General features: G+C 47.3%; 1 protein-coding gene across 1 annotated transcript in view; it reads right to left on the reverse strand.

The window, feature by feature from the left end:
* Window positions 1-1,629: 1,629 nt before the first annotated feature.
* Window positions 1,630-27,792, reverse strand: part of adcy5 (adenylate cyclase 5) — a 531,201-nt gene continuing 505,038 nt past the window's right edge. Inside the window, exons 18-21 of the mRNA XM_070875264.1 lie at window positions 22,043-22,306; window positions 17,693-17,897; window positions 6,662-6,786; window positions 1,630-3,889 (exon numbers count right to left, since the gene is read on the reverse strand). Coding sequence (XP_070731365.1) covers window positions 3,761-3,889; window positions 6,662-6,786; window positions 17,693-17,897; window positions 22,043-22,306 — 723 coding nt within the window. The 3' untranslated portion in view covers window positions 1,630-3,760. The remainder of the gene's footprint in view (window positions 3,890-6,661; window positions 6,787-17,692; window positions 17,898-22,042; window positions 22,307-27,792) is intronic.

Here is a 27,792-nt window from a genome sequence, read left to right on the forward strand (position 1 = left end):
CTTTTTAATCTCTCTGTTAGCTCCCTAAACTCTGTCTGCAGGACCTCATCCCTCTTCCTACCTATATTATTGGTACCACTATGGACCATGACCTCTGGCTGTTCACCCTCTCCCCCCAGAATGTCTTGCAACCGCTCGGTGACATCCTTGAGCCTGGCACCAGGGAGGCAATATACTATCTTGGAGTCACATCTGCAGCCGCAGAAACACCTGTCTGCTCCGCTGACTATTGAATCCCCTGCCACTATTGCTCTTCCATTCTTCTTCCTCCCCACTCTGTGCAGCTGAGCCACCCGTGGTGCGGTGGAGTTGGCTGCACTCCCCAGAGGCACCAGCACCGGTACTCTGAACAGAATACTGGTTGGAGAGCGAGATGGACCCAGGGGACTCCTGCACTACCTGCCCGGCCCTCTCCTTCTATCTGGTAGTCACCCATTGCCTCTCTGCCTGCACACTGTTAATCTGCAGGGTGACTGCTGTGTATGCAATAACTCAAAAGACTGAATACTGTAAACTCCGAACAGGCACAGCCCAATGACCTCCGACAGTGGCGCCACCTGGTGGCTAGTAAACCCAAGCATACATACATGACCGTGACCACCTCTAGGAACGTGCTATCCACGAACTGCTCAGATGCACGGAGCTTGAGTTGCTGCAGCTGGAGACACCTCCTGCACACGTGGTCGTCCAGGCTATGTGAAGCGTCCACATGCCACAGGATGTGCTCTCCACGGCACTGAGCTGCCCATCATGCCTTGAGTTAATAGATTTGGAACTATCGAGCAGAAATAAACTTTAAAACTTAGCAAATCACACTCAGTAGCTACTCACCAATCAGCTCTTGCCCTATATATTATATGCTAGGAAATACTTAGCAGAAAAGAACTGAAAAACATTTAAAAAAAATGAAATATTTTATTTAATTAGTGAGGTTTTTAAGTTTAGAAATATTACTTGTCTATGTTTACTTTTTAAATCGTGGCTCAACGTACACCAAGGTTAAAGTAAACCTCGATTTTAAAATACTCATTTTTGTTTACAAATGCCTCCATGGCCTCGCCCCTCCCTATCTCTGTAACCTCCTCCAGCTCTACATCCCTCCGAGGTATCTGCGCTCCTCTAATTCTGGCCTCTTGCGCCTGCCCTGATTTTAATCACTCCACCATCGGCGGCCGTGCCTTCAGCTGACAAAGTCCCCTACGTTGTGAAATTCCTTCCTTAAACCTCTCCGCCTCTCTCTTTCCTTCTTCAAGACGCTTCTTAAAACCTACAGCGGCGGCGTTTCTCCAAATCGATCCTGAATCCAGGAGCCAGGGGCATCCAACAAACCACACCCAGGACACTTTGCCAGTGAAGCAAATATTTTTTTTTGTTTAATGCAGTTTATAATAAATTATTGAACACATTTTCAGTTTCCATGGGAAAATACCATAATGTCTGCAAGATGTGGATTAAAAAAGAAAAGTATATTTCCCCCTTACAAATCACAAAAGAGTTTAACCTCACCAATTACATTCCAGCAGTCAGAGAGCCCCGTGAATGAGCTTCATTGCTCACTAAACGTGGCTGCTCTCTGCTCACGGGCTGCTCGTACACACTCGCAATGGTGAAAAGTGCAGCGGCCATAGAATCAGATATTGTTTTAACGATGAAGGGGCGGGGGGTGGGGGGGTATATGGGGAGAGGAGGGGAAGATAAATAGGTCCTCGGACCTGCATGCAATGAAGTCGTGTTGCAAATCGAGAGTAATGCGTGACTGGTAGAGAGAGAGAGAGAGAGAGAGAGAGTGAAAGTCAAAACAGAAAATGCTGGAGACACTCAGCGGGTCAGGCAACATCTGCAGAGAGAGAGAAACAGAGTTCACGTTTCGGGTCGGTGACCCTTCGTCAGAACTGGCAAAAGTTCGAGATGGAACAGATTCTTGGGGAAGTGCCAGGGGAGCAGTGAGAGGGGGTGGGGAGGAAAGAACAAAAGGGAAGGTCTGTGATAGGGTGGAAGGCAGGAGAGATTTGAGAGTCGAGAGGGATGATGGTGGATAAAAAATGAGATGGTAATGGCACAAGTTAGGAAACAAAAGATGAGTCTAGATAGAGTGTGAATGGTGGAATAATTACCAGCTGCCATGGGACACAGAGAAAAAAAAGGGGAGGGGAGAGAGGGGATTTGTGTAAAAAAAAAACAGGGAGGAAAGGGAAAAGAAATATGGGCAGTGGTTATGGTCTGAAATTGTTGATTTCGATGTTGTAAAGTGCCTGAAGAGAGAGAATTACAGAGAGAGAGAGGGTGCTGCGCTTGGTGCTCATAATGGCATCTAATACATCAGAATAATATACACTGGTGTGCGTAGCATCTGCTATTATTTTTATTATACAAAATATAGAATTCTAGTACTCTGCTAAATCTGCAGTTGTAATATTACAAACTTAAAAAAAAAAGGTGGTTGATTTGAAAGTTTTTATGTCCCCTTCCCCCGCCAACGCCCATCCTCCCCTGCTGGGTGGTAGACCGTTGAAAGGCCCTCCCATTTTCATACACGTCAGGTCGATCGGGAAGAACGGACGAGTGCATTAATCCCGACTGTGTTCCCAGTCTGGGCCCCCGGCAGTGTGTCAGCAGTGACCCGACCAACCGGGTTAACCGCTGGCGGCCGGACCTGGCTTCACCACACGCTCCGTGTGTAAATGTGTGTGTGTGTGTAAATGTGTGTGTTTGTGTGTAAATGTGTGTGTGTGTAAATGTGTGTGTTTGTGTGTAAATGTGTGTGTGTGTAAATGTGTGTGTGTGTGTGTGTGTATGTAAATGTGTGTATGTGTAAATGTGTGTGTGTGTGTATGTAAATGTGTGTGTGTGAGTGCGTGTGTAAACGTGTGCGTGTGTGTGTAAATGTGTGAGTGTGTGAGTGCATGTGTAAATGTGTGTGTGAGTGCGTGTGTAAATGTGTGTGTGTGTGTGTGTAAATGTGTGTGTGAGTGTGTGTGTAAATGTGTGTGTGAGTGTGTGTGTAAATGTGTGTGTGTGTAAATGTGTGTGTGAGTGTGTGTGTAAATGTGTGTGTATGTGTGTACATGTGTGTGTGAGTGTAAATGTGTGTGTTTGTGTGTGTAAATGTGTGTGTGTGTGAGTGTGTATGTGTGTGTGTAAATGTGTGTATGTGTGTGTAAATGTGTGTGTTTGTGTGTTTATGTGTATATGTGTGTGTGTGTGTGTGTGTTTATGTGTATGCATGTGTATGTGTGTGTGTGTGTCTGTGTATACGTGTGTGTATGTGTGTGTGTGTGTGTGCATATATATGTCTGTGTTTATATATGTGTGTATATATGTGTATGTGTGTGTGTGTGGTTATGTTTGTGGTTATTTCTGGCATGCCAAGTTTCCAGAAGGCTTTATTATCCAACATCTTCTTTGGCTGTGTGACATTGAAAGTGATAGGAGGGGGACAATTATCCAATCGGATTCTGTGTTGGCCAGAGTTGGCATGATATTTGTGCCTTAGTCATACGGAACCAAGGCGGGCAGATAGAGTTAAGATACAGATCAGACATGAATTGAATGGTGGAGCAGGCTCGAGGGGCTGAATGGCCTACTCCTGCTCCTATGTTCTCCTGGGTGGGTTTTTTTTGTTGGAAAGCTCTCCTGTTGGGGTCGAGAACGTCACTTGGCTGTGGCTCTCACGTTGCACGTCCTCAGACTGTCCCTCGCTATCATGTGTACAGGAATTCCCAGGGCTTGACACCCATAGTTTTTTCTGCGTCCGTCGCTGCTAACTGCTATCTGGCCCCTTGTTCAGGAAATATGTTCCCATCTCGCCTTTGCCTTTGACCTTAACCAATCCCCGGTACTCCAAGTGATAGCCTTCGGCTGACAGGACCTGGTACATATCTGTAGCCACCTGCGGAGAGATAACAAGTCCCCGAGTTAAAGGATCACAGAAGGTGATAAAGCTAAAAAGAAAGGAAACTGGAAATCTGAAACTGCTGCAGTTACACAGCAAGACCCCAGAGAGAAATGGCAGACTATTCAGGTGTAAAGAATGAACTTGCATTTATATAGTGCCTTTCACAAAGCGCTTTACAGCCAACGAAGCACTTTCTTGGAGTGTAGTCACTGTTGTAATGTGGGAAACGCAGCAGCCAAGTTGCACACACAGCAAGCTCCCACAAACATCAATGTGATAATGGCCAGATCATCTGTTTTTAGTGATGTTGGTTGAGGGTTAAATATTGGACCCAGGACACCGGGGAGAACTCCCCTGCTCTTCTTCCAAATAGTGCCGTGGGATTTTTTTACGTCCACCTGAGAGGTCAGGCGGGGACCTCGGGTCAACGTCTCATTCGAAAGACGGCACCTCCGACAGTGCAGCGCTCCCTCAGCAATACACTGGAGTGTCAGCCTAGATTTTTGTGCTCAAGTCTCTGGAGTGGGGCTTGAACCCGTAAACTTCTGACCCAGAGGCGAGAGCGCTACCCACTGAGCCAGTTCCGAGGAAGAGACTCTATCGAAAACCTGCCTATTCTGACGGTTTTGCTGCGTATTTCCAGCATTTTGCTTTATTTTCTTAAAAGGTTTTTAAGAATTTAACTTCATTAATTTTCGGGATTTGTGTACCACTGGCAAGGTCGGTATTTCTTGCCCAACCCTAGTTGTTTTTAGCTGAGTGGCTTGCTAGGCCGCTTCAGAGGCCAGTTAAGGGTCAACCACATTTGTGTGGGACTGGAGTGGTCCTTACCGTCCTTACGCACCCATTGGTTGGCAAAGGGCTGCTCGAAGCGTGGTTACTCCTCCTCCTGCAGACTAGGCAGGGCCAGGGCCATTGGAGGGAGTAACGTGCTGTGGCATGTCACTGCAGGGAGCAGCGCGTGCTGCTGCAGGAGGGCGCCGGCTGTGAAGAACGTGACATCACCCAAATCCAGGTCGCTGATTGGAGCGTGGACAGGTACAGCAGGAGCGGCGAGGTCAGGGCGCAGGAGCAGCGAGGTCAGGGCGCAGGAGCAGCGAGTGACAGAGAATTCAAGCTCTGCAGCCTGGCTGCAATTTTTGAGAAAACACAGACCACATTGCATTAAGTCATCAATCAACTTGATATTTTAGGACCTAGGGTAGCGAGCCAATTAAAAGGTTAACAGACTATCAAATGAGCCAATAAGGTCAAAGAAGGCGAGTTCTTTTCTGTAAATTGAACCAGGTATAAGTACAGCCATTTTGGCCATGTGGTCTCAGAAGGACAAAGGCCTGGCTTAAAGCCAGAAGCTTGTTGCTGCTGCCAGAATAAAGTTACATTAAAACTACAACCGGAGTTCGTATTTCATTGGAAATTAAGAAATCTAACAGCGAGTGATTGTGGAGCAACGTGATCATGGCCCAGGAGAGGCATGGGTTCGGGGCCCAGAAGAGGCGTGGGCCATGGGGCAGCACGGGCCAGCCCACACTGCGATATGTGTGCACACTAAGTCTGTGCAGCACTGGGCCCCTTGCCACTGGGCCAAGACCTAGCTCTGTTAAGCCCGTGTGGTGGCTGGTGTGCAACGGCCACCACAAGTTAAAAAAATCCATGCACAGGCATCTTCCACCCTTCAACATGTAGTTCGGGACCTGGAATATTAGGTCCCTCATTGAAACACCTGTGAACTCATCCTTTTTTGACGTGGAAGCGAGTCATCCTCGCTTCGAGGGACTGCCTGTGATGATGATATTCCTCCTCTCAGCTGGGAAGCAACAATGGGCACGTGTTCAAAGTTGGACGGGGCAAACAGCCACCAAAACAGGAAGAAAGTATTTCAAAACGCTTGAATTTCCGCAGTACAATCTCAAGAGAAGAATAACACCTTCATCTCAAAACCACGGGGCAATTGTAACCTAACCCATCGAGGGAGTGCAACGAGACTGATTCCTGGGATGGGGGGATTGTCCTATGAGGCGAGATTGAGTAGACTAGGCCTATATTCTCTAGAGTTTAGAAGAATGTAAGGTGATCGCACTGAAACATACAACATTCTTAACAGGGCTTGACAGGGTAGATGCAGGGAGGATGTTTCCCCCTGGCTGGGGAGTCAAGAACCAGGGGTCACAGTCTCAGAATAAGCAGTCAGCCATTTAGGACTGAAATGAGGTGAAATTTCTTCACTCAGAGGCTGGTGAATCTTTGGAATTCTCTTCCCCAGAGGGCTGTGCAGGCTCAGTCGTTGAGTATACTTAAGGCTGAGATCGATAGATTTTTGGATATTATTATCATCATCATAGGCAGTCCCTCAGAATCAAGGAAGACTTGCTTCCACTCTTAAAATGAGTGCTTAGGTGGCTGAACAGTCCAATACAACAACCACAGTCTCTGTCACAGGTGGGACAGACAGTGGTTGAAGGAAAGGTTGGGTGGGGAGTCTGGTTTGCCGCACGCTCCTTCCGCTGCCTGCGCTTGATTTCTGCATGCTCTCGGCGACGAGACTCGAGGTGCTCAGCGCCCTCCTGGTGGCACTTCCTCCACTTAGGGAATCAAGGGATATGGAGATTGGGCGGGAAAGTGGAGTTGAGGCAGAAGATCAGCCGTGATTTTATTGAATGGCGGAGCGGGCTCGAGGGGCCGAATGGCCTACTCCTGCTCCTATGTATTGTGTTCTTATGAAATCAAAGTCAATTCAAGACCAGGGGACACCACTTCTGCCTTTACCTGAATTCTGTCAGGGACTCCCGTGCTGTCCATTCGACTGGCCACGTTGACGGTGTTTCCCCAGATATCGTACTGAGGCTTGCGGGCTCCAATCACCCCAGCCACCACAGGGCCAATGTTGAGTCCTAATGGGAAAAGGAGAGACCGTTGAATCACTTTTACCCGCTTAGATGTGTAACAAAACCTTCCACTGCAACTCGATCTTCTCAGGACCTCAAGTTGTGGAACTCCTTGTCTCTCTCCGTCCTCATTCCTCCCATGGCCACGGAGGGAGTGTGGCGCTGGTTCACCAAGGGTTAAATTACGCGGCGAGATTACACAAACTAGGGTTGTATTCCCTGGAATTTAGAAGGTTAAGGGGTGATTTGATCAAAGTTTTTGAGAAATTTAGGGTAACAGATAGGGTAGATCGAGAGAAACTAATTCTGCTGGTTGGGGATTCTAGGACTGGGGGGGGGTGGGGGGGCGGGGGCACAGTCTAAAAATTGGACCCAGTCCTTTCAGGAGCAAAGTTAGCAAACACTTCTACACACAAAGGGTGATAGAAGTTTGGAACTCTCTTCTGCAAACGGCAATTGTTGCTGGATCAATTGTTAATTTTAAATCTGAGATTGATGGATTTTTGTTAAACAAATGTATTAAGGAATATGGGGCATAGGCGGGTATATGGAGTTAGGTCACAGATCAGCCGTGATCTCATTGATTGGTGGAACAGGCTCGATGGGCTGAATGGCCTACTCCTGCTCCTATGTTCTTATGATCAACAGGCTTTTAAACCCCTCTATCAGCTAGCCATAACTCCTCAATTTACCTCATCCTACTATACTCCATCTTGGCTGTGTTCCGCACCATGGGCCTGGTCCCTTTCGCCTGAATTCCTCAGCAACAGAAACATCAGAGATGAAGAATAACCCATTGCTAGTGCAATCATAGCCACAATTTGACTGTGTATTCTACAGGTCTGCTTCTCTGCAGCTCCAGATACGCGAAAGGTTTCTTCTTCATCCAGGTTTTGAAGCATTTGTACATAAGGCGATTTTCACAGTCATGCAAAAAAACAGATTTAAAATCTTCATGACACACCAGGGGGCCGAGATAACATGGATAGGAAGGACCTATTTTCCTTAGCAGAGAAGTCAATTACAAGTGGGCATAGATTTAAAGTAATTGGTAGAAGGATGATAGATTTATTGGTCGAAGGATGATGACAGATAGATAGATTTTTAACCAATAAGAGAATTAAGGGTTATGGGGAGCGGGCGGGTAAGTGGAGCTGAGTCCACGGCCAGATCAACCATGATCTTGTTGAATGGCGGAGCGGGCTCGAGGGGCTAGATGGCCTACTCCTGTTCCTAATTCTTATGTTCTTATGAGAGGGGATTTGAGGAGAACATTTTTCGCCCAGAGGGTGGTGGGGGTCTGGAACTCACTGCCTGAAAGGGTGGTAGACGCAGAAACCCTCACCACATTTAAAAAGTACCTGGATGTGCACTTGAAGTGCCTTAGCCTACAAGAGCTACGGACCCAGAGATGGAAAGCGGGATTAGGCTGGATAGCTCTTGGTCTGCCGGCACGTATACGATAGGCCGAAATGGCCTCCTTCTTTGCCATAAATTTCAATGATTCTATGACTCTAACTAGCCCCATTGATCTCAAATTCCACAACTCCTCCATTTCTGAAGTCGCCTTCAAGAAGCTCAGTTTCATTTCCCCGCCCCCCTCGCCAACATCTCTATAAAGCTCAAATCCATCCAAGACCTGAATACTGCTCCCATATCTGGGAAGGTTCTTTCAACTCTGTCTCACATTCCAGGACAGGATACAGAGAATTACATTGAGTCTACAACACAGAAGCAGGCCATTCGAGCCTCTGGTCCATGCTGGTATTTATGCTCCACACGAGCCTCCTCCCACCCTGTTTCATCTCACCCTTTCATCATATCCTTCTATTACTTTCCCCCTCATGTGTATATCCAGCTTCCCCTTAAATGCATCTATACTATCCGCCTCAACTACTCCCTGTGGTTGTTGGCCTGATAGAGCATCCCATTTATGTTGTCTCCTTCAACCTGCTCTCCCTGGTTACCAGTGTTGACAAAAGGCCATCGACCTGAAACATTAACTCTATTTCTCTCTCCGCAGATGCTCTCTGACCTGCTGAGTGTTTCCAGCATTCTCTGGTTACTTACTCCTCAAGCCTTATCCCCTTCCTGGTCAAAACTTCTTCGCAGCAACGAGATGTGCTATTCACAAAGTCTAACTTCCCAAATTGATACAAGCAATGCATAATTACTGTAAATCTCTAGCATATCGTTAGTACAACTGCCACCCAGTTCCTGTATGATGTGTGCATGGTATGAAGTAGAAAGAAATCAAAAGGTGACGTCACAGCCAACGTGGTAAGTGATTGGCTGCGGATTGGTGAGTAGTTTTTCTTTTTCTTTATTAGTCAGTAACTTTTAACATTGTTGTCGCCAATTTAAGTGTATCTAAGGGTTAAGTCATGGCAGGACAGCTCGGTCACGTGATATGCTCCTCCTGCACCATGTGGGAACTCGGGGACAACACCAGTGTCCCTGACGACTACATGTGCGGGAAGTGTGTCCACCTCCGGCTCCTGACGGTCCGCGTTGCGGAGTTGGAGCTGAGGGTGGATTCACTCTGGAGCATCCACGATGCTGAAAATGACGTGAGTAGCACGTGGAGCGAGTTGGTCTTACCGCAGGAGAAGGGTCCACAGCCAGCGAGGGAATGGAAGACCAGCAGGAAGAGTAGTGCAAGGAAGGTAGTGCAGGGGTCCCCTGTGGTCATCCCACTGCAAAACAGATACACTGCTTTGAGTACTGTTGAGGGGGATGACTCATCAGGAGAGGGCAGCAGCAGCCAAGTTCATGGCACCGTGGCTGGCTCTGTTGCACAGGAGGGCAGGAAAAAGAGTGGGAGAGCAATAGTGATAGGGGATTCAATTGTAAGGGGAATAGATAGGCGTTTCTGCGGCCGCAACCGAGACTCCAGGATGGTATGTTGCCTCCCTGGTGCAAGGGTCAAGGATGTCTCGGAGCGGGTGGAGGACATTCTAAAAAGGGAGGGAGAACAGCCAGTTGTCGTGGTGCACGTTGGTACCAACGACATAGGTAAAAAAAGGGATGAGGTCCTACGAAATGAATTTAAGGAGCTAGGAGCTAAATTAAAAAGTAGGACCTCAAAAGTAGTGATCTCGGGATTGCTACCAGTGCCACGTGCTAGTCAGAGTAGGAATCGCAGGATAGCTCAGATGAATACGTGGCTTGAGCAATGGTGCAGCAGGGAGGGATTCAAATTCCTGGGGCATTGGAACCGGTTCTGGGGGAGGTGGGACCAGTACAATCCGGACGGTCTGCACCTGGGCAGAATCGGAACCAATGTCCTCGGGGGAGTGTTTGCTAGTGCTGTTGGGGAGGAGTTAAACTAATATGGCAGGGGGATGGGAACCAATGCAGGGAGATAGAGGGAAACAAAAAGGAGGCAAAAGCAAAAGACAGAAAGGAGATGAGGAAAAGTGGAGGGCAGAGAAACCCAAGGCAAAGAACAAAAAGGGCCATTGTACAGCAAAATTCTAAAAGGACAGAGGGTGTTAAAAAAACAAGCCTAAAGGCTTTGTGTCTTAATGCAAGGAGTATCTGCAATAAGGTGGATGAATTAACTGTGCAAATAGATGTTAACAAATATGATGTGATTGGGATTACGGAGAAGTGGCTCCAGGATGATCAGGGCTGGGAACTCAACATCCAGAGGTATTCAACATTCAGGAAGGATAGAATAAAAGGAAAAGGAGGTGGGGTAGCATTGCTGGTTAAGGAGGAGATTAAGGCAATAGTTAGGAAGGACATTAGCTTGGATGATGTGGAATCTATATGGGTAGAGCTGCAGAACACCAAAGGGCAAAAAACGTTAGTGGGAGTTGTGTACAGACCTCCAAACAGTAGTAGTGATGTTCGGGAGGGCATCAAACAGAAAATTAGGGGTGCATGCAATAAAGGTGCAGCAGTTATAATGGGTGACTTTAATATGCACATAGATTGGGCTAACCAAACTGGAAGCAATACGGTGGAGGAGGATTTCCTGGAGTGCATAAGGGATGGTTTTTTAGACCAATATGTCGAGGAACCAACTAGGGGGAGACCATCTTAGACTGGGTGTTATGTAATGAGAGAGGATTAATTAGCAATCTCGTTGTGCGAGGCCCCTTGGGGAAGAGTGACCATAATATGGTGGAATTCTGCATTAGGATGGAGAATGAAACAGTTAATTCAGAGACCATGGTCCAGAACTTAAAGAAGGCTAACTTTGAAGGTATGAGGTGTGAATTAGCTGGGATGGATTGGCGAATGATACTTAAGGGGTTGACTGTGGATGGGCAATGGCAGACATTTAGAGACCGCATGGATGAACTACAACAATTGTACATTCCTGTCTGGCGTAAAAATAAAAAAGGGAAGGTGGCTCAACCGTGGCTATCAAGGGAAATCAGGGACAGTATTAAAGCCAAGGAAGTGGCATACAAATTGGCCAGAAACAGCAGCGAACCTGGGGACTGGGAGAAATTTAGAACTCAGCAGAGGAGGACAAAGGGTTTGATTAGGGCAGGGAAAATGGAGTATGAGAAGTAGCTTGCAGGGAACATTAAGAGGGATTGCAAAAGTTTCTATAGATATGTAAAGAGAAAAAGGTTAGTAAAAACAAACGTAGGTCCCCTGCAGTCAGAATCAGGGGAAGTCATAACGGGGAACAAAGAAATGGCGGACCAATTGAACAAGTACTTTGGTTCGGTATTCACGAAGGAGGACACAAACAACCTTCCGGTTATAAAAGGGGTCGGGGGGTCTAGTAAGGAGGAGGAACTGAGGAAAATCCTTATTAGCCGGGAAATTGTGTTGGGGAAATTGATGGGATTGAAGGCCGATAAATCCCCAGGGCCTGATGGACTGCATCCCAGAGTACTTAAGGAGGTGGCCTTGGAAGTAGTGGATGCGTTGACAGTTATTTTCCAACATTCCATTGACTCTGGATCAGTTCCTATCGAGTGGAGGGTAGCCAATGTAACCCCACTTTTTAAAAAAGGAGGGAGAGAGAAAACAGGGAATTATAGACCGGTCAGCCTGACATCGGTAGTGGGTAAAATGATGGAATCAATTATTAAGGATGTCATAGCAGTGCATTTGGAAAGAGGTGACATGATAGGTCCAAGTCAGCATGGATTTGTGAAAGGGAAATCATGCTTGACAAATCTTCTGGAATTTTTTGAGGATGTTTCCAGTAGAGTGGACAAGGGAGAACCAGTTGATGTGGTATATTTGGAATTTCAGAAGGCGTTCGGCAAGGTCCCACACAAGAGATTGATGTGCAAAGTTAGAGCACATGGGATTGGGGGTAGTGTGCTGACATGGATTGAGAACTGGTTGTCAGACAGGAAGCAAAGAGTAGGAGTAAATGGGTACTTTTCAGAATGGCAGGCAGTGACTAGTGGGGTACCGCAAGGTTCTGTGCTGGGGCCCCAGCTGTTTACACTGTACATTAATGATTTAGATGAGGGGATTAAATGTAGTATCTCCAAATTTGCGGATGACACTAAGTTGGGTGGCAGTGTGAGCTGCGAGAAGGATGCTGTGAGGCTGCAGAGTGACTTGGATAGGTTAGGTGAGTGGGCAAATGCATGGCAGATGAAGTATAATGTGGATAAATGTGAGGTTATCCACTTTGGTGGTAAAAACAGAGAGACAGACTATTATCTGAATGGTGACAGATTAGGAAAAGGGGAGGTGCAAAGAGACCTGGGTGTCATGGTACATCAGTCATTGAAGGTTGGCATGCAGGTGCAGCAGGCGGCTAAGAAAGCAAATGGCATGTTGGCCTTCATAGCAAGGGGATTTGAGTACAGGGGCAGGGAGGTGTTGCTACAGTTGTACAGGGCATTGGTGAGGCCACACCTGGAGTATTGTGTACAGTTTTGGTCTCCTAACCTGAGGAAGGACATTCTTGCTATTGAGGGAGTGCAGCGAAGGTTTACCAGACTGATTCCCGGGATGGCGGGACTGACCTATCAAGAAAGACTGGATCAACTGGGCTTGTATTCACTGGAGTTCAGAAGAATGAGAGGGGACCTCATAGAAACATTTAAAATTCTGACGGGGTTAGACAGGTTAGATGCAGGAAGAATGTTCCCAATGTTAGGGAAGTCCAGAACCAGAGGTCACAGTCTAAGGATAAGGGGTAAGCCATTTAGGACCGAGATGCGGAGGAACTTCTTCACCCAGAGAGTGGTGAACCTGTGGAATTCTCTACCACAGAAAGTTGTTGAGGCCAATTCACTAAATATATTCAAAAAGGAGTTAGATGAGGTCCTTACTACTAGGGGGATCAAGAGGTATGGCGAGAAAGCAGGAATGGGGTACTGAAGTTGAATGTTCAGCCATGAACTCATTGAATGGCGGTGCAGGCTAGAAGGGCCGAATGGCCTACTCCTGCACCTATTTTCTATGTTTCTATGTAGTGACTGTAATGTATGTACCTGTGGGTATGCTCACAGGTTTGTAGAGCTGGCCAAGGTGGCCATTAACCGGTCCATGCACTGGGGGGTCGAGGGGGTCGTTAAGCCCGACGGCCTGCCTCTCTTCTGTGGTTACATTTGAGCCAGGGTGTCCCTGGAGATGGAGCACGCGGTGTCCACCGGTACGCTCGCAGCCTTCCGCGAGAGATGGGCACCGGAGGGACTGGAGTGTATCAAGTTTGCAGATGACACTAAACTGGGTGGCGGTTTGAGCTGTGAGGGGACGCTAAGAGGCTGCAGGGTGACTTGGACAGGTTAGGTGAGTGGGAAAATGCATGGCAGATGCATTATAATGTGGATAAATATGAGGTTATCCACTTTGGGGGCAAAAATGCAAAGACAGAATATTATCTGAATGGCGGCAGATTAGGAAAAGGGGAGGTGCAACGAGACCTGGGTGTCATGGTTCATCAGTCATTGAAAGTTGGCATGCAGGTACAGCAGGCGGTGAAGAAGGCAAATGGTATGCTGGCCTTCATAGCTAGGGGATTTGAGTATAGGAGCAGGCAGGTCTTACTGCAATTGTACAGGGCTTAGTGAGGCCTCACCTGGAATATTGTGTTCAGTTTTGGTCTTCTAATCTGAGGAAGGATGTACTTGCTATTGAGTGACTGCAGCGAAGGTTCACCAGACTGATTCCTGGAATGGCTGGACTAACATATGAGGAGAGACTAGATCAACTGGGCCTTTATATATTGGAGTTTAGAGGGATGAGAGGGGATCTCATAGAAACATATAAGATTCTGACGGGACGGGACAGGTTAGATGCGGGTAGAATGTTCCCGATGTTGGGGAAGTCCAGAAGCAGGGGACACAGTCTTAGGATAAGGGGTAGGCCATTTAGGACTGAGATGAGGAGAAACTTCTTCACTCAGAAAGTTGCTAACTTGTGGAATTCCCTGCCGCAGAGAGTGGTTGATGTCAGTTCATTGGATATATTCAAGAGGGAGTTAGATATGGTTCTTACGGCTAAGGGGATCAGGGGGTATGGAGAGAAAGCAGGAAAGAGGTACTGAGGGAATGATCAGCCATGATCTTATTGAATGGTGATGCAGGCTCGAAGGGCCGAATGGCCTACTCCTGCACCTATTTTCTATGTTTCTATGTTTCTATCATCACCCCGGCAATCAAATTTTAATTTGATTCAAGATTCTGTTCAAGTTTTATTTGGAAATCTGTGGGTTCTAATGCCCTTGCCAAAAGGGGGGCACTTGATTTAATGTTCTACTTAAAATAGGCGTGGAGCAGTTGCTCTTTGACTGGCTTAGCCAGTCACGTGATGTTCACAAGACTCAATAAAACCCCAATCAGGTAAAACTCCACGATGAGGCATGCAGTTGTGAGCCTGGTGGATGAACTGGTAATGTGTAGTGTGATTGTTAAACCTTCGTTAATAAACTAACTAGTTCTTAATAGCAATGTGTTGCTATGAATTCTTAAGCAAAGAACCCATGAAACAAATACATTACGGTGACAGTGTTTTCGCAAGAAGTGAACTGCACACTGATTGGCAAGTGAGTGACAACTCCGAATCTTACAGCACAGAAGGAGGCCATTCGGCCCATCGTGCCTGTGCATGGCTCTTTGAAAGAGCTATCCCATTAGTCTCACTGCCCTGCTCTTTCCCCACAGCCCTGTCAGTTTTCCCCCTTCAAGTATATATTCAATTCCCCTTTGAAAGTCACTATTGAATCTGCTTCTCCCGCCCTTTCAGATAGCGCATTTCAGATCGTAACAACTCGCTGAGTAAAAATACATTTCCCCATCTTCCCTCTGGTTCTTTTGCTAATTACCCTAAATCTGCGTCCTCTGGTTCCCGACCCTTCTGCCAGTGCAAACAGTTTCCCCTTATTTACTCCATCAAAACCCCTCATAAGTTTGAACACCGCTATTAAATTAGCCTCTGAACCTGCTCTACTCAGAGGAGAACAACCCCAGCCTCTCCAGTTCCTCCGCGTAACTGAAGTCGCCTCACCCTTGGCATCGTTCGGGTAAAAATGTTTTATTTGTTCATGAGACGTGGGCATCGCTGGCAAGGTCAGAATTTATTGCCCATCCCTAATTGCCCTCGGGTGGGCAGTTCAGAGTCAACCACATTGCTGTGGGTCTGGAGTCACATATAGGCCAGACCAGGCAAAGACGGCAGATTTCCTCTCCGAAAGGACATCAGTGAATCCGATGGGTTTTCACAACAATCCTGTAGTATCATGGTCACCATTACTGACACTAGCTTTATAATTCCAGATTGGTTCAATTAGCTGAATTTAAAGTCCCCAGCTGCCGTGGTGGGATTTGAACTCGCATCTCATAGAATCATAGAAATTTACAGCATGGAAAGAGGCCATTTTGGCCCATCGTGTCTGTGCCGGCCAACAAGAGGCTATCCAGCCTAATCCCACTTTCCAGCTCTAGGTCCATAGCCCTGCAGGTTACGGCACTTCAAATGCACATCCAAGTACTTTTGAAATGTGGTGAGGGTTTCTGCCTCTATCGTGGAATTCTCTATCACTGAAAGTTGTTGAGGCCAGTTCGTTAGATATATTCAAAGGAATCAAGGGGTATAGAGAGAAGGCAGGAATGGGGTACTGAAGTTGAATGATCAGCCATGATCGTATTGAATGGTGGTGCAGGCTCGAAGGGCCGAATGGCCTACTCCTGCACCTATTTTCTATGTTTCTATCACCCTTTCAGGGATCGATTTCCAGACCCTCTGGGTGAAGAAAGTTCCTCTCAAATCCCCTCTAAACCTTCTGCCAATTACTTTAAATTTATGCCCCCTATTTGTTAACCCCTCTGCTAAGGGAAATAGGCCCTTTCTATCCACTATATCTAGGCCCCTCATAATTTTATACACCTCAATGAGGTCTCCCCTCAGCCTCCTCTATTCCAAGGAAAAAGAACCCAGCCTATCCAATCTGTCCTCCTAGCTAAGATTCTCCACTCCCGGCAACATCCTCGTAAATCTCCCCGTACCATCTCCAGTGCAATCACGTCCTTCCTGTAATGTGGTGACCAGAACTACACGCAGTACTCCAGCTGCGGCCTAACCAGTGTTGTATACAGTTCAAGCATAACCCCCCTGCTCTTATATTCTATGCCTCGGCTAATAAAGGCAAGTATTCTGTATGCCTTCTTAACCACCTTATCCATCTGGCCTGCTACCTTCAGGGATCTGTGGACATGCACTCCCAGGTCCCTTTGTTCCTCTCTACACTTCTCAGTGTCCTACTATTTAATGTGTATTCCCTTTCCTTGTTAGTGCCGCACCGCCCCCCCCCCCCCACAATGCATCTCTGAATTAAATTCCATTTACCACTGCTTTGCCCACCCCACCAGCAACTTTCTTCTTCATTATTAACCACACAGCTTATTTTTGTATCATCTCATCTCCGGGCCTCTGGATTACTAATCCAGTAACATAGAAACATAGAAAATAGGTGCAGGAGTAGGCCATTTGGCCCTTCTAGCCTGCACCGCCATTCAATGAGTTCATGGCTGAACATGCAACTTCAGTACCCCATTCCTGCTTTCTCGCCATACCCCTTGATCCCCCTAGTAGTAAGGACTACATCTAACGCCTTTTTGAATATATTTAGTGAATTGGCCTCAACAACTTTCTGTGGTAGAGAATTCCACAGGTTCACCACTCTCTGGGCGAAGAAGTTTCTCCTCATCTCGGTCCTAACTGGCTTACCCCTTATCCTTAGACTGTGACCCCTGGTTCTGGATGTCCCCAAAATTGGGAACATTCTTTCTGCATCTAACCTGTCTAAACCCATCAGAATTTTAAACGTTTCTATGAGATCCCCTCTCATTCTTCTGAACTCCAGTGAATACAAGCCCAGTTGATCCAGTCTTTCTTGATATGTCAGTCCCGCCATCCCGGGAATCAGTCTGGTGAACCTTCTCTGCACTCCCTCAATAGCAAGAATGTTCTTCCTCAAGTTAGGAGACCAAAACTGTACACAATACTCCAGGTGTGGCCTCACCAAGGCCCAGTACAACTGTAGTAACACCTCCCTGCCCCTGTACTCAAATCCACTCGCTATGAAGGCCAACATGCTATTTTCTTTCTTAACCGCCTGCTGTACCTGCATGCCAACCTTCAATGACTGATGTACCATGACACCCAGGTCTCGTTGCACCTCCCCTTTTCCTAATCTGTCACCATTCAGATAATAGTCTGTCTCTCTGTTTTTACCACCAAAGTGGATAACCTCACATTTATCCACATTATACTTCATCTGCCATGCATTTGCCCACTCACCTAACCTATCCAAGTCACTCTGCAGCCTCATAGCATCCTCCTCGCAGCTCACACTGCCACCCAACTTAGTGTCATCCGCAAATTTGGAGATACTACATTTAATCCCCTCATCTAAAACATAACCACTACGTCACTGTCTCCAAGGCCTTGACAGTCTTTCTGTTAAAACCCAAGTTACCTATTTTCATCTGGAAGTTGTTGAACGAGTGCTCGTTGATGTACTTCATCTGGTCCATCAGCCGCATGGCGAAGTCTGCCAGCGCCTTGATGTGCGTTTTCCCAGCTTTGTCATACGTGGAGTCGTTCAGACCTGATGCTGCCATGTACGTGCTGCCGATGGTCTTGATCTTCTCCAGCTGCCGGAACTGGTCTTCGCTAATGATCTGTAATTAACCAAGCAACACTCTGCTGTAACTATGGGCCACTGACGTACTTTTTGGAGTGTTGTCACTATTGTAAAGTGGACATTTGGAAAAGCATAATTCGGTCAGGCAGAGTCAGCATGGATTTATGAAGGGGAAGTCACGTTTGACAAATTTGCTGGAATTCTTTGAGGATGTAATGAACAGGGTGGATAAAGGGAAATCAGTGGATGTGGTGTATTTGGATTTCCAGACGCATTTGACAAGGTGCCAAATAAAAGGTTACTGCACAAGATAAAAGTTCACGGGGTTGGGGGTAATATATTAGCATGGATAGAGGATTGGCTAACGAACAGAAAACAGAGAGTCGGGATAAATGGTTCATTCTCAGGTTGGCAATCAGTAACTAGTGGGGTGCCGCAGGGATCAGTGCTGGGACCCCAACTATTTACAATCTATATTAACGATTCGGAAGAAGGGACCGAGTGTTACGTAGCCAAGTTTGCTGATGATACAAAGATAGCAGGAAATGCAATGTGTGAGGAGGACACAAAAAATCTGCAAAAGAACATAGACAGGTTAAGTGAGTGGGCAAAAATTTGGCAGATGGAGTATAATGTTGGAAAGTGTGAGGTCATGCACTTTGGCAGAAAAGATCAAAGAGCAAGTTATTATTTAAATGGAGAAAGATTGCAAAGTGCTGCAGTACAGCGGGACCTGGGGGTACTTGTGCATGAAACACAAAAGGTTTGTATGCAGGTACAGCAAGTGATCAGGAAGGCCATTGAAATCTTGGCCTTTATTGCAAAGGGGATGGAGTATAAAAGCAGGGAAGTCTTGCTACAGTTATACAGGGTATTGGTGAGGTCACACCTGGAATACTGCGTGCAGTTTTGGTTTCCATATTTGCAAAAGAATGTACTTGCTTTGAAGGCAGTTCAGAAGGTTGATTCCGGAGATGAGGGGGTTGACCGATGAGGAAAGGTTGAGTAGGTTGAGCCTCTACTCATTGGAATTCAGAAGAATGAGAGGTGATCTTATCGAAATGTATAAGATTATGAGGGGGCTTGACAAGAAGGATGCAGAGAGAATGTTTCCACTGATGGGGGAGACTAGAACCAAGGGGCATAATCTTAGAATAAGGGGCCACCCATTTAAAACTGAGATGAGGAGAAATTTATTTTCTCAGAGGGTTGAAAATTTGTGGAATTCGCTGCCTCAGAGAGCTATGGAAGCTGGGACATTGAATAAATTTAAGACAGAGATAGACAGTTTCTTAACTGATAAGGGAATAAGGGATTATGGGGAGCGGGCAGGGAAGTGGACCTGAGTCCATGATCGGATCAGCCATGATCGTATTAAATGGCGGAGCAGGCTCGAAGGGCTGTATGGCCTACTCCTGATCCTATTTCTTACGTTCTTATGGGGGAAATGCGACGGCCAATTTGTGCACAGAAAGCTCCCACAAACAGCGGTGTGATAATGACCACATAAACTGTTCTTAGTGATGTTGGTTGAGGGATAAGTATTGGCCCAGGACACCGGGGATAACTCCCCTTCAGAACAGACTGGGTAGGGTTAAAAATCATCTTTTTTCTTTGTTATGTTCGAAACAATAATTAGGGAGGAGGACTTTACTCAAATGTTTGGAACAATTTGTCAAGTGGAATAGAAGAGCCAAGATAAAAAAGATGAACTTCAAAAGGATTGAATTGTATTGTCTCATTCTTGTATGCATACATCCTATGGTCACCTTACTTAAGGAAGGATATATTAGCTTTGGAGGGGGTACAGAGACGATTCACTAGGCTTATTCCGGAGATAAGGGGTTACCTTATGATGATAGATTGAGTAGACTGGGTCTTTACTCGTTGGAGTTCAGAAGGATGAGGGGTGATCTTTTAGAAACATTTAAAATAATGAAAGGGATAGACAAGATAGAGGCAGAGAGGTTGTTTCCACTGGTCGGGGAGACTAGAACTAGGGGGCACAGCCTCAAAATACGGGGGAGCCAATTTAAAACCGAGTTGAGAAGGAATTTCTTCTCCCAGAGGGTTGTGAATCTGTGGAATTCTCTGCCCAAGGAAGCAGTTGAGGCTAGCTCATTGAAGGTATTCAAGTCACAGATAGATAGATTTTTAACCAATAAGGGAATTAAGGGTTACGGGGAGCGGGCGGGTAAGTGGAGCTGAGTCCACGGCCAGATCAGCCATGATCTTGTTGAATGGCGGAGCAGGCTCGAGGGGCTAGATGGCCTACTCCTGTTCCTAATTCTTATGTTCCCCTGCTCTTCTTCGAAATAGTGCCCGCGGGATCTTTTACGTCCACCTGAGCAGGCAGATGGGGTCTCGGTTTAACATCTCATCCAAAGGATGGCACCTCCGACAGTGTAGCACTCCCTCAGCACTGTCAGCCTAGATTTTTGTGCTCAAGTCCCTGGAGTGTGACTTGAACCCACAACCCTGTGACCCAGAGTTGAGTGTGCTGCCCACTGAGACACAGCCAATAGGGATGAGGAAGAGACATCGGCCCCCATCTTAAATCAGGCATCCAGAACAGACCTGTGGTTTCCACGCTTTTGGGTCATCTGTTCTAAATTGATATGACGTTCCAAAGTGCTTCACAGGAGCGATTATCAAACAAAGTCACATAAAGAGATATTAGGACAGGTGACCAAAAGCTTGGTCAAAGGGGCAGATGTTCAAGAGCTTCTTAAAGAAGGAAAAAGAGGTGCAGAGTCATAGAGGTTTAGTGAGGGAATTCCAGAGCTGAGCGCCTAGGTAACGGAAGGCACGGCCGCCAATGGTGGAGCGAAGAAATTGGAGGATGCGCAAGGGGCCAAAATTGGAGGAGCACAGAGATCTTGGGGGGCGGGGGGGGTGGGGGGGGAGGGGGGCGTTGGAGGGTTGGAGGAGGTTACAGAGATAATGAGAGGCGAGGCCATGGAGGGATTTGAATATAAGGATGAGATTTTTTTTTTAATCGAGGCGTTGCCGGACTGGGAACTCATGCGGTTAGCTAGCACAGGGGGTTATGGGTGAACGGAACTTGGTGCGCGTCAGGAATGCTGGCAGCAGAGATTGGGATGACGGCGTTTACGGAGGGTGCAAGGAGGGAGGCCGGCCAGGAGAGCATTGGAATAGTCGAGTCGGGAGGTAACGGTTGAGGGTTTCAGCAGCAGAAACACGGCGGGCCAGAAATCGCGGTCTCCATGGGCGCGCGCACCCGCCTGTATAGGCCCCGCGAGTGCTGGACCTCGGCCCGCAATGCGCATGCGTTGAAATCCGGCACTTGCAAACTGTCAGCATTCCTCTTGACAGTTCCAACACATCCTCGGGAGAAGAGGCCTGCGCGGGAGGAGATTTGGGCCATTTGCCCAACTCCTGCCCAGCGAATGTCCTTCAAACTCTCACGCCCGGTAACAGCCGGCGTAAGGCCTGCTTTTACCAGCATAATTGTTTGGAAAGTGCACACACATATCGCACAGGCATCTTCCACCCCTTCAATTGGAGTTCAGGACTGGAATATCGGGTCCTTCATTGAAACATCGGTGAACTCATGTGGAAGCAAGTCATCCTCGTTCGAGGGACCGCCTGTGATGATGATGTTTGAAAAGATAGAAAAAAAAATCAATTTTATTGCTTATTTTTATATTAAAAACCTTGCCCATGAAGGTAAGTTTATGTTTAATACTATATTGAAAAAAAAATTCAAAACAATATTATTTTTCATGAAACATTGAATTTAACTTAATTTCTATTGCTTTAAAAAAAGTGAATTGATCTTTTTTATTTATGTTTGTGTTTTATTTGCTTATAGGGACACCCTGTATTCTCACTGTTGGAGCTCCATTTACTATGAATGAGAATACTACATTGTGATTGGTTGGTCCTGCCCATGTGATCCCAGGATGCACGGATGCTCCTGGAAGACAGGTTCCCCGTACGCTGGCCTGCACAGCTAGGCCTCGCAGCGCAAGACTACGTTCCTTCGGGACAACCAGGTATTTTTGTTAACGAAAATTCGGTCGGAGGGCAATTTTTGGCCCACGGGTATGGAAACATGGAAACATGGAAACATGGGAAATAGGTGCAGGAGTAGGCCATTCGGCCCTTCAAAAAGACACATCATGGCTTCCAATCGCCAGCCTCGCCAGCAACACTCACCTCATCAAAGTCGGCGATGATCTCGTTCAGGAGCCGGAGGCACTCCACCCCTTCATTGTTGGCCTCCAGCTCCACGTAGAACTCGGAGAAGTTGCTGATGGAGGCGAACATCACGGCCACACACTCGCAGGACTGGTAGTACAGCTCGTCGTTCCGCCTCTCGCGTGCCAGGAAGTGCGCGGCCACGTCTTTGGGCAGGATGTTGTGCAGCAGGCGTCTGTTGTAGGCCTGGAGCTCCTCCATTTCTTCTTTCTCTTCCGTGGCCTGAACACAGAAACGGCAAAGACTTAGCACGTTGACGGCTTCCAACACTTGTTCTTGAAGAAAGTAAGACTTATATTTATAGACGCAGCACCTTATCGCATCGTTTACACCATGCCCAATCACATTTCTTGCACAGCATCTTACCAACAACAACTTGCATTTATATAGCGCCTTTAGCGCAGTGAAACGTCCCAAGGCGCTTCACAGGAGTATTATGAGATAAAAAATTTTTGACACTGAGCCGCGTAAGTAGAAATTAGCGCAGGTGACCAAAAGCTTGGTCAAAGAGGTAGATTTTAAGGAGCGTCTTGAAGGAGGAGAGAGAGGTAGAGAGGCAGAGAGGTTTAGGCAGGGAGCTCCAGAGCTTGTGGCCCAGACAACAGAAGGCACGGCCACCAATGGTTAAGCGATTATAATCAGGGATGCTCAAGAGGGCAGAATTAGCGGAGCACAGATATCTCAGGGGGGTTGTGGGGCTGGAGGAGATTACAGAGATAGGGAGGGGCGATGCCATTGAGGGATTTGACAAGGATGAGAATTTTGAAATCGAAGGTGTTGCTTAACCGGAAGCCAATGTAGGTCAACGAGCACTGGGGTGATGGGTGAGTGGGGCTTGGTGCGAGTTAGGACTTGGTGCAAGTTAGGACACGGGCAGCCGAGTTTTGGATCACCTCTAGTTTATGTAGGGTGGAATGTGGGAGGCCAGCCAGGAGTGCGTTGGAATAGTCAAGTCTAGAGGTAACAAAGGCACGGATGAGGACTGCAGCAGCGGATGGGCTGAAGCAAGGGCAGAGACGGGCGATGTTACGGAGGTGGAGATAAGCGGTCTTAGTTATCACGTCCCACAACCATATAGCATAGAAGGAGGCCATTCAGCTCATCGTAGCTCTTTGAAAGAACTGTCCATTTAGTCCCACTCCCTTGCTCTTTCCCCGTAGTCCTGCTTTTCAATTTCCTTTTGAAAATTACGGTTCGACCTGCTTCCTCCACCCTCTCAGGCAGCGCATACCAGACTATCATGACTCGCTGCATAAAAATATTTGTCCTTATCTCCCCTCTAGTTCTTTTGTCAATTACCTTAATGGTACTGGTTATGATACTGGGCTACTAACTGCCAGGAGAGGGCCGTGAGTTCAAGTCCTGGCAAGGCAAGTTTTGAAATTTGGGTGTTTGTGAAGTTTGAGGAAATCTGGTCATTAGTGGGCTGACACCAGGGCAAGAGCTCCGGAAACATCCTCATCCTCAATCTCTGGGCAGCACCCAACACACAATTGCAAGAGACAGAGCTGGAGCGTCTGCATGCATTTTCTGCTAAAAAAATGGCCAAGTGGACAATCCCACTCGGCCTCAGTCTCGGGTCCCCGCCATCATAGTACCTGGAGTACTGCGTACAGTTTTGGTCTCCGTATTTAAGGAAGGACATACTTGCATTGGAGGCTGTTCAGAGAAGATTCACTCGGTTGATTCCGGAGATGAGGGGGTTGACTCATGAGGATAGGTTGAGTAGGTTGGGCCTATACTCACTGGAGTTCAGAAGAATGAGAGGTGATCTTATCGAAACATATAAGATAATGAGGAGGCTCGACAAGGTGGATGCAGAGAGGATGTTTCCACTCATAGGGGAAACTAAAACTAGGCGACATAGTCTTAGAATAAGGGATTGCCCATTTAAAACTGAGATGAGGAGGAATTTCTTCTCTCAGAGGGTTGTAAATCTATGAGATTCTCTGCCCAAGAGAGCTGTGGAGGTTCGGTCACTGAATATATTTAAGGCGGAGATAGACAGATTTTTGTGCAATAAGGGAGTAAAGGGTTATGGGGAACGGGCAGGGAAGTGGAGCTGAGTCCATGATCAGATCAGCCATGATCTTATTGAATGGTGGAGCAGGCTCGAGGGGCTAAATGGCCTACTCCTGCTCTTATTTCTTATGTTCTTATAGATGCCAGCCTCCAGTCAATTCAGTTCACTCCACATGGTATTAGGAAGTGTCCGAGACAGCAAAGACTATGGGGCCCTGATGACATACCAACTGAAGAGCTGCTTACCAGAACTAATCACCCCCTCCCCCTCTCCCCCCGCCCTCCCTAAAGCCAAGCTGCTCCAGCACAGCTACGACACTGGCATCTACTCAATGAGGAACATTGCTCAGGTATGTCCTATCCATAACAAATCTACCCAGCCAGTTACTGTCCTACCCCCACCCGAATTATTAGCAAAGTGATGGAAAGAAGTCATGAATAGTACCATCTTTTCACCAACTGCCTGGATGAGTGCAGCTCCAACAACACTCAAGAAGCTCGACAACATCCAGGACAAAGCAACCTGCTTGATTGGCACCCCATCCACCACCTTCAACATTCACTCGCTCCACCACCGGCGCATCGTGGCTGCAGTGTGTACCATCTACAAGATGCACTGCAGCAACTCGCCAAGGCTTCTTCGCTAGCATCTCCCAAACCCGCGACCTCTACCACTGAGAGGGACAAGGGCAGCAGGCGCATGGGAACACCATCACCTCCAAGTTCCCCTCCAGGCCAATATCCTGGAACTCCCTTTCTAACAGTACTGTGGGGGCACCTTCACCACACGGACTGCAGCGATTCAAGAAGGCGGCTCACCACTACCTTCTCAGGGCCAATTAGGGATGGGCAATAAATGCTGGCCTTGCCAGTGATGCCCACATCGCAGGAACGAATAAAAACAAAATAACCTGCTCAGTTTGGGTTCTGTAACATCCACCTGGCTCCAGACTTCATCACACCTTTGATCCAGGCAAGGACACGAGTGATAGGTGCCAGAGGCGAGATGAGATTAACTTCCCTCAACATCAAATGAATACGCCAGGAGGACCCCTCACTATACTGAGGTCAATGAGGGTCAAGGGGAAATGCCCCCAGTTACTGGAGTCATACTTGATACAAAGGAAGATGGCTGTGGTTATTCAGGGCCAATCACCCCACTCCCAGGACATCACTGCAGGAGTTCCTCAGGACAGCCCAGCTTCATGGACAATCTTCTCTCCATCATCAGGGTGGGGTGGTTTACTGATGAGTGAACAGTATTTAGCTCCATTGACCATGAAGCTCCTCTGGCCATGAAGCTGCCCATGCCAGCCTGCATCAGGACCTGGACAAAACCTAGGCTCAGACCCTAGCAGGTCCCATTCACAGCACCACAACAACAGGCGGCCAATCACCTCCTCTAATCTTCAATGCCGCCAACAATGCTCAGGTCACCACCATCAACATCCTGGTTCAGGGGGGTCACCATTGACCAAACGTTTACCTGGAGCGACCATATCAACACCAAGGCTAAAAAGGCAGGGTAGAGAAGCTGGGCACTCTGTAATGAGTAGCTCTCTTCCTGAAGTCTCAAAACCTTTTCATCGTCTACAAGGCTCAACTCAGTTCTGTGATGAAACACTCATCACTCGCCTGGATGGGTGCAGCCGCCAAGAACACTCAAAAAGCTCGACCACCATCCAGGACAGAGCAGCCCGCGAGATCAGCACCCCTGCCACTGGACTCGGTATCCAATCTCTGCACCACTGGCCCACTGTTGCCGCAATATGCGGCATCTACCAGGATACATGTTGCCCAGGTTGCTTTGGCTGCACCTTCCTCCACCCCACTTTGTGACCTCTACCGTGAAGAAAGACAAAGCAGCAATGTTGTCAGAACACCATCAATTCCAATTTCCCCTGCGAGCCACGCACCATCTTGACTTGGACCTATATCGGCCGCTCCTTCATCATCGCTGGGTCAAATTCCTGGAACTCCCTCCCTAACACCATCGTAGGAACATACAGCGGTTCAAAAATTGGGCCCACCACAGGGCAACTAGATGTGGCTTTTCCAAATTCCAAAGTGCGTCACATGCTATGAGTTACTTTTTGGAGAGCGGTCGCTGTTATATAAGCAAATATTGCAAGCAAACAGCAATGAGATGAATGATCAAATAAATGATCGGAACAGTGTGAGGTAATGAGTTTGGGGAGAAGCAACAAGGCAAGAGAATACACAATAAATGGGAGGATACTGAGAGGTGTGGAGGAAGAGAGGGACCTTGGAGTGCAGGTCCACAGATCCTTAAAGGTAGCAGGACAGGTCGATAAGGTAGTTGAAAAGGCACGCGGACTGCTTGCCTTTATTAGCCAAGGCATAGAATACAAGAGCAAGCATGTTATGCTAGATCTGTAAACACTAGTTAGGTCACAGGTTGAGTGCTGCGTGCAGTTCTGGTCACCACGTTACAGGAAGGATGTGATTGCGCTGGAGAGGGTGCAGAGGAGATCTACGAGGATGTTGCCAGGACTGGAAAACTTTAGCTATGAGGAAGGATTGGACAGGCTGGGGTAGTCTTCTTTGGAACAGAGGAGGCTGAGGGGAGATTTAATTGAGGTGTATAAAATTATGAGGGGCCTGGGTAGAGTGGATAGGAAGGACCTATTTCCCTTAGCAGAGGGGTCAACAACCAGGGGACGTAGATTTAAAGTAGCTGGTAGAAGGATTAGAGGGGAGATGAGGAAACATTTCTGCCCCCAGAGGGTGGTGGGGGCCTGGAACTCACTGCCTGAAAGGGTGGTAGAGACAGAAACATAGAAACATAGAAAATAGGTGCAGGAGTAGGCCATTCGGCCCTTCGAGCCTGCACCGCCATTCAATAAGATCATGGCTGATCATTCACCTCAGTACCCCTTTCCTGCTTTCTCTCCATATGCCTTGATCCCCTTAGCCGTAAAGGCCATATCTAACTCCCTCTTGAATATATCCAATGAATTGGCATCAACAACTCTCTGCGGTAGAGAATTCCACAGGTTAACAACTCTCTGAGTGAAGAAGTTTCTCCTCATCTCAGTCCTAAATGGCCTACCCCTTATCCGAAGACTGTGTCCCCTGGTTCTGGACTTCCCCAACATGGGAACAATCTACCCGCATCTAACCTGTCCAGTCCCGTCAGAATCTTATACGTTTCTATGAGATTCCCTCTCATTCTTCTAAACTCCAGTGAATAAAGTCCCAGTTGATCCAGTCTCTTCTCATATGACAGTCCAGCCTTCCCTGGAATCAGTCTGGTGAACCTTCGCTGCACTCCCTCAAAAGCAAGAGCGTCCTTCCTCAGATTAGGAGACCAAAAGTGAACACAATATTCCAGGTGAGCCCTCACATAGGCCCTGTACAACTGCAGTAAGACCTCCCTGCTCCTATACTCAAATCCCCTAGCTATGAAGGCCAACATACCATTTGCCTTCTTCACCGCCTGCTGTACCAGCATGCCAACTTTCAATGACTGATGAACCATGACACCAGAAACCCTCATCACATTGTAAAAGTACTCCGATATGCACTAAAAGTGCTGTAACCTACAGGGCTACGGACCAAGAATGGAAAGTGGGATTAGGCTCGTAATTTTCTATGATTCTATGATAATCTATTTTTGGTTTATCTATCCATATTAAAAACAATATTTGACAGCCACCATTAAC

This window comes from Pristiophorus japonicus, chromosome 3 (genome assembly GCF_044704955.1).
Source record: "Pristiophorus japonicus isolate sPriJap1 chromosome 3, sPriJap1.hap1, whole genome shotgun sequence".
In the NCBI taxonomy this organism is placed as follows: Eukaryota; Metazoa; Chordata; class Chondrichthyes; family Pristiophoridae; genus Pristiophorus; species Pristiophorus japonicus.